General features: G+C 49.9%; 1 protein-coding gene across 1 annotated transcript; it reads left to right on the top strand.

Moving 5' to 3' along the window:
* The first annotated feature begins 296 nt into the window (after window positions 1-296).
* LOC109784296 (uncharacterized) lies at window positions 297-4,602 on the top strand. Its single transcript, XM_020342894.4, has 5 exons — window positions 297-589; window positions 2,191-2,297; window positions 2,809-3,660; window positions 3,789-3,947; window positions 4,047-4,602. Exons 1-5 carry the CDS (start codon window positions 505-507, stop codon window positions 4,437-4,439), a joined length of 1,596 nt encoding a protein of 531 aa, XP_020198483.1. The 5' UTR covers window positions 297-504; the 3' UTR covers window positions 4,440-4,602.
* The last annotated feature ends 2,502 nt before the right edge of the window (window positions 4,603-7,104 follow it).

The raw sequence follows: 7,104 nt of genomic DNA, 5'->3' as shown, positions 1-7,104 counted from the left end.
TTGCAAAACTTTTCTGCAACTAGACCAATGTTACAAAAAAAATCTGCAACAAGACTTGTGTTGCAATGATGGAGCCACCGCTCATCCGCTCGATGCGCTAGATCTGACGGCTCGCGGCCCGGCGGATCTTTTAGAAAAAAAAGGAAAAACAAAAAGGAAAAACTTAAATAGAAAAATAGGGGCGTCCCGCCGCGCACATTGGGCGGCCCAAAAGGGTGGGCGTTGGCTTGTTCGCGCGCACTAAATAGGAGATCGAGCCAATCGAGCCAGAGCAACAGCAGCAGGCCCATCTCGGAGTTGCTTAGGGTTTGGTCTCCCACTGCGCTATGCCCCATCCTGTCCCTCTGCGCGGCGGACTCCTGCCCTGTCCTGAGTCCTGACCCCCGCTCCCCGCGCGACACAATCCTCGCCTTGTTTGTTTGAAATCCAAAGCGAGCGAGCGAGCGAGCGAGAGAGAGAGAGAGAGAGAGAGAGAGAACAACCCAGGTACATCGTCTTCTCACAATGGAACTAGCCGAGCTCATCATCGCCATGAAGAAGCGTCGCCGCCAAATCCAGGCAGACAGTAAGCCGGCAAACCCCACACCAGGTACAGTGCTCTATCGCCGTTTCATCATGGAATCTAAAATACGGGATAAAATAAGAGAGCTCTTTCTTTTGTTATCCCACGCGATGTTAGATCTTATTTTTAGTCCATTGTACTCTGCAGTACAATCTTATTTGTCGGAGAGCAAGTTTGTTCCCCCATCTTTCAGGGAGTGTTTATTTTTTTAACCGGGCTAACCCTCTTTCAATCACTCACACGATGACTGGAATACACTGTCCATATAATTTTGCTGATATCTGTCAGGAAGCAGCAAAAGGAAGAGAGCGAGTTCAAAGAACTATCAGGAAACAAGTGCGCCTGCCCGCAATTGGCACCAGCACCATAATGCTGCACCAAAACTAGACCTAAGAGCAAGCAAAAGCAGCAAACGTTTACAGAAAATTCAGTCCTACCGCAGAGGGCACTCCCAGAGATTACAAAATATTACGGTTGTAGAGCTAGTAGAGCTTGGAATCATCAGATTGATTGCATATGTAGCACTGTTCTGCACCTCACCGCGGACCTTCATAATGTTGATCACGGTAGTCTTCAGCTCAGACGAATCACCAGCTTTCTGGAGAGTGTTTCGGTGGGCTAGTCCTCCAACGCAGCGACTTTTGAACCCCAGATTGCATTTTTTAACTCATTCGGTGATAAAGTATTGATTGTCTATTGTTGTTTTGTGATGAGATAGCAATATACCCTCAAACAACAGACCCAAATATAGTGAGCAACTGAGCATCATAGAGATTTCAGAGCTGCTGCCTGCCATCACGGTAGCCCATGACTCTACTAGTTCTGAGATGAAGCTAGGGAGTGAGTAGAGCATGAGTCATCAGATTGTAGATGTGGTACTGTTCTGCACCCCACCACGGATCTTCATAATGTTGATTGCGTTAGTCTTCAGCGCAGTCGAATCACCAGCTTTTTGAGTAGCCCAAGAGAACAAAGAAGTACAAATGGCAAAGACAGGTTCTATAGGACGGCGGTTCGACCAGCAATGTTGCATGGCGCTGAGTGTTGGCCGACTAAAAGGAGACACGTGCAACAGTTAGGTGTAGCGGAGATGCGCATGTTCAGATGGATGTGTGGCCACACAAGAAAGGATCGGCTCCGGAATGAGATTACGTGAGAGAGTTGGGGTAGCACCGATTGAAGAGAAGCTTGTCCAACATCGTCTGAGATGGTTTGGGAATATACAGCAGAGGCCTCCAGAAGCTCCAGTGCATAGCGGACGCTTAAAGCGTGCTGATAATGTCAAGAGAGGTCGGGTAGACCAAACTTGACATGGGAGGAGACCGTGAAGAGAGATCTGAAAGACTGGAATATCACAAAAGAACTAGCCATGGACAGGGGTGCGTGGAAGTTAGCTATCCACGTGCCGGAACTATGAGTTGGTTTCGAGATCTTATGGGTTTCAGCTCTAGCCTACCCCGACTTGTTTGGGACTAAAGGCTTAGTTGTTGTGTTGCTATGCAAAAGTTAGATGATGGAAACAAGTAGAATCTCTGTGTGTCTGCACTTATGTGCTTGAGTTTAATTTGTTGCTTTCTTCTAGTGTTTGCATAATTAATTCATGATCATGCATGATGTATTAATTGTAGGTACATCGATTGCTTCAGTGGCTAAAAGAACGAGGCCATCCTGTGAACAAGATGACTATTCTCAAGGCACCAAAATAATGCGATATTCAGGGCCAGAACTTCCAGAGGTACGACATAGAATGCTGAAGATGGAATACTTGTCTTGCAATAAGCATGCTCATTCAAACTATAGTAGCCTATGTAAAGGTACTTCAGAAAGAAGGAAGTAATCTTTCAGCCTTTGGACTGCAATAAGTATGCACATTCAAACTAACAATTGGTCAGTTTTGATAAATTTGAGCATAAGTCCGATACTTCAGTACATTCTTGAAATATTATACTCTAACCAAGTTTCGGCAAGGAAAAGAAGAGTCTATTTCCTCTGCACTTTCTGCTAGCTTGAAAGTTCACACCAGAGTATTGATTTCACTATTGTGCCTTTTAGGAATAAGTAATAACCCTGTTAGGGACAGGTGACCTTTTTGGGAAAACACTTGTTGATGTAATACTTAGTTTTCCCACCACAACCACATTCAACTGATATTTTACTTTATAATCTGTCACACTTTGCACTGAGCGCCTGGCGTGTATAATTTACTCCATCCATTAACTTTTTCTTCCGTCCTTATATTTTTGAAGGACATCTGGTGTCATATACATGCCCTACTACCACTACCTGATGCTGCCCGAGCTGGCTGCGTGTCTCGTGAATTTTTACGTTCCTGGAGATGCCACCCCAACCTCACCTTCAGTCAGGAAACACTGGGTGTGAAACGCACCTTCAGTGAGAAAATATGTGGAAGTGATACACTAGCTTGGAAGTTCACCAAAATAGTTGACCAAATTATGGAAAAACGCGCAGGCATTGGTGTGAAGATATTCAAGCTTGAACACTGTGGTTCTCGTATCTACACCAGGCATCTCAAAAGTTGGCTTCAGGTTGCTGTTAACCCAGGGCTTGAAGAGCTTGTACTTTCGCTGCCTGTAGTATACGATGCAAAGTACTACAACTTCCCATGCTCACTTTTATTCAATGGAAATGGAAAATCAATTAGTTATCTAAACCTCAAAGGTTGTGCCTTCCATCCCGTGGCTGGACTTGGTTGCTTGAGAAAGCTGCATCTGTCTCGGGTACACATCACTGGTGATGAGTTAGGGTGCCTTCTTTCTAATTCTCTTGTTTTGAAGGAGTTGAATCTTAGCCAATGCAATAAGATCACTTGCTTGAAGATACCGTGCCTGCTAAACCAGTTCAACCACCTGACAGTGTTTGGATGCAAAACACTGGAACTGATAGAGAACAAAGCTCCGAATCTTTGTACAGTTCGTATTGATACTACTCTCGTACGACTTCCATTTGGAGATTCATTGCGAGTGAATAACCTAGAGATGTTGTGGGCCTTTGAGTATAACCTCGTTTATTATGCCCGTGCCGATCTTCCACGGATTATGCCAAATCTTGAAACTCTTGGCATTTCTTCAGCTGGCGAGGTACATTGAACTCTATATTTATTATTTGAAGAGTAACCAGCACTATTATTTGATTAGCCATTGTTGATGTTGCTGTTGTAGTAATAAGCATGTCTTAGAATATAATTAACCTACATGCTTTTATGCAGGTTCTTAATACACCAATCATAACTGCCAAATTCCTGCACCTCAAGCTATTGGAGATTTGTCTCTCTGTTGCAGAAGGGGCCTTTTCCCCAGCTTATGATTATTTGTCTCTAGCTTTTTTCCTGGATGCTTGTCCTGTGTTGGAAACTTTCAAATTGTCTGTAAGTCGCTCTTCTGTCTTGTGAAGGTATCTTATACCTCCTCCATCCCAAAATCTTATCACGAGGAACCGGTAATTCATGTATGTTATACCTGTGCAGGTATGTCAGACTCGCATGAAGCATGATCCTGTATCTGGGGATTCCTCTCTTCTCAGAAAGATGCCAGGACACCACCACGCCAGCATCAAGAACGTGAAGATCGATGGATTTTGCTCTGCAAAGAGCATGATTGAGCTAACTTGCCATATTCTTGACAATGCAACATCACTTGAGAATCTTAAACTGGACCCCATATATGTTGGTGGTTATGAACATGTTGATAGGTTAACTGTCCACGAAATTGGTGATTGCAGCCCTCATACAGGACAGCGTATGATCAGAGAAGCCCACAAAGCAGTTTTGGCTATCGAAAAATACATCGTTGGGAAGGTCCCCCCTAATGTTAAGCTAAATATCAAGAAGCCATGCAGTCAGTGCCATTCTGTCAAATGATTGTGACCATCCAGTGTTTTTATTTTATATAATGATGCTGTATATATGGATTGTGCCTTTTTTTCCCGTAGTTATGTCAATTATTAATTCTCAAGCCTTGTAATATTTATTACTACATGAACTTTGTTTTACTTTTGAACTATATTAGTGTTGCTGGGTGTAATATCACAACTGGATAGTTTGTGTTAACAGTAGCTAGCTTACCCATCTCTCTCTCTCTCCCTGTACGTGCGCACGTCATGCATGCACGATCCCACGATCCATGCACGTCGCCACACCCCGGCGCTCCGCGCCCTGTTGTAACCGGCTATATATACATGAGTATACACCGGAGAGCACCTAAGGTGCGATCTCCCTCTTCCTCCACTATTCTACATGGTATCAGACGCTGGGCTTCTCCCTCGCGTGTAAACCGCTCCACTCCGCTTCCGCAAACCTGCGCTCGCCGGCGCCATGTCGACGCCGCCGCCGCCGCCTCCCCCACCTACACCACGTCCGGGCTCTCTCTCTGGCGGCTCGCCCGTCACACCTCCCTCCTCTCAGACCATGCACCAGCCCCTCCTCACCCCATCTGCACTTGCCCACGGGGCTCTCTTCGCTCCAGACCCCACGGCCTCCTCCTCCATGACGCACCAGCCGCTCGCCTCCCCACTTGCCGGCGTCTTCATCAACCAGCACGTCCCTCTTGTGCTCACCCTGAACCCACCCAACTTCTCCCACTGGCGCACCCTCTTCGAAGTCACCTTCCAGAAGCTCGCTGTCGCAGATCACCTCACCGGACCGCCGCGTCCCCGCGACCCTGCCTGGGCGCAAGACGATGCTCATCTCGTCTCCTGGTTGTACAACCGAGTTAGCCCGGAGGTGTTCGGGCTCGTCCACCAGCGCGGCGCCACCGCCGCCGTTCTCTGGGCGGCCATCTGCACCCTCTTCCTCGAGAACGCTGAGCACCAGGTGGTGTTCCTCTTCACCGAGTTTTGCCGCATCGAGCAGGGGAGCTCGTCCATCCTCTCCTTCTTCGCACGGCTCAAGGACTGCGCCGATCGCCTCGCCGAGCTCGGCGCGCCCATCACCGACCGCGACCAGGTACTCAACATGTTCCGTGGTCTGCACCCGCGTTTTCGCTACGCTGTGCCCATTCTGACGATGCAGACTCCCTTCCCGGCGTTCCTCCGATGCCGTGCATTCCTGCTGCTCGAGGAGAGCCGTCTGTCCGCCGACGCCAACACTGAGACTGCCCTACACGCTGCACGTGTGCCCAACACCAACACCAGCAGCGGCTCGGGCGGGCAGAATGGCGGCCACGGGCGCAACGGCGGCGGGAACGGGCGCTACAAGGGCAAGGGCAAGGCCAACAACTCCGGCGGGGGCCAGGGCTCAAACTCCGGCGGGGGTCAGGGCTCGTACTCCGGCGGGGGCGGCCACATGACTCGCCCTCCCACTCCTTCTGCGGCTCCATGGACCGGTATGGTCCACGCCTGGCCGATGCCTTGGCGTCCCCATGCACCTGGCGCCGGCATCCTTGGACCCCGACCCGGTGGGAGCACGCCGTTCGCCGGCACTGCATCGCACTACGCCGCCGGGCCAGGCGTTCCAGCGCACGCACCTCCTGTGGTCTGGCAACCAGGGGTCGTGCCCGCTCACCCCCTGTACGGCGCACTGATGAACAACTCCACCAACCCTCCTGGTCCTTCCTGGGATCAGAATGCGCTCATCCACGCCCTAAACTCCATGTCGATGCAGCAGCAGCAGCCGGCGCCACCAACGGCCGACTGGTACCTCGACACCGGAGCAACATCGCACATGGCGTCTTCGTCAGGTATGCTCTCCTCCTCAGTCCCTTACAGTTCATCTCGCATCATTGTCGGCGACGGGAGCACGCTAGCGGTCACGCACACCGGGCACACCACCATTCCCACCAGCGGCTCCCCCATCTCTCTTCGCAATGTCCTCGTCTCCCCGCACCTGATTAGGAATCTCATATCAGTTAAAGCTCTTGCCCGTGACAATCCTCTCAATGTCGAATTTGATGATCTTAGTTTTTCTGTCAAGGAACGAAGAACGAAGAAGGTGATCCTCCGCTGTAATGCCGCCGATGATGACCTCTTTCCCTTGACGCCCACACCTGCGCTGCCACATGGTCACCACGCCCTCACCGCCACTTCGCGAGATGTGTGGCACCAACGCCTAGGCCATCCAGGCGGGGATGCCCTCAGCCGCACCCTCCGTCTCTCGGGCGTCGACCACACCCCAAGCCAACCCACTATCTGTCAAGCTTGTCAACTAGGAAAGAGCACTAGGCTCCAGTTCGGTTCATCCGATCATGTATCTTTCTTTCCCTTTCAATTAGTGCACTGTGATGTATGGACTGCTCCAGCCCAAAGCAACTCTGGTTGCCAGTATTACCTATTACTTCTCGATGATTATAGCCATTTTGCCTGGACATTCCCATTACGCCACAAATCGGAGGTGCTTCCCGCCATTCACACGTTCTTTCACTTTGCACGCACTCAATTCAACCTTCCCATCCTCACTGTCCAGACTGACAATGACAAGGAATTTGAGAACGCCGCCTCCCACGCCCTGTTCTCCTCCCTTGACACACAGATCCGCATGTCATGCCCGTACACCTCGCCCCAGAACGGGCGCGCAAAACGAGCCCTGTGGA

Source organism: Aegilops tauschii, chromosome 1, assembly GCF_002575655.3.
Source record: "Aegilops tauschii subsp. strangulata cultivar AL8/78 chromosome 1, Aet v6.0, whole genome shotgun sequence".
NCBI lineage: Eukaryota > Viridiplantae > Streptophyta > Magnoliopsida > Poales > Poaceae > Aegilops > Aegilops tauschii.
The sequence above is the reverse complement of the archived record's forward strand: the minus strand, read 5'-3'. Positions and strand labels throughout refer to the sequence as shown.

Excerpts from the sequence above, each read along its gene's own strand:
- LOC109784296 (XM_020342894.4), top strand. The coding sequence starts at position 505 with ATGGAACTAGCCGAGCTCATCATCGCCATGAAGAAGCGTCGCCGCCAA. Across the intron at positions 590-2,190 it reads GCCGGCAAACCCCACACCAG|GTACATCGATTGCTTCAGTG; the intron begins GTACAGTGCTCT and ends TATTAATTGTAG. Across the intron at positions 2,298-2,808 it reads CAGGGCCAGAACTTCCAGAG|GACATCTGGTGTCATATACA; the intron begins GTACGACATAGA and ends ATATTTTTGAAG.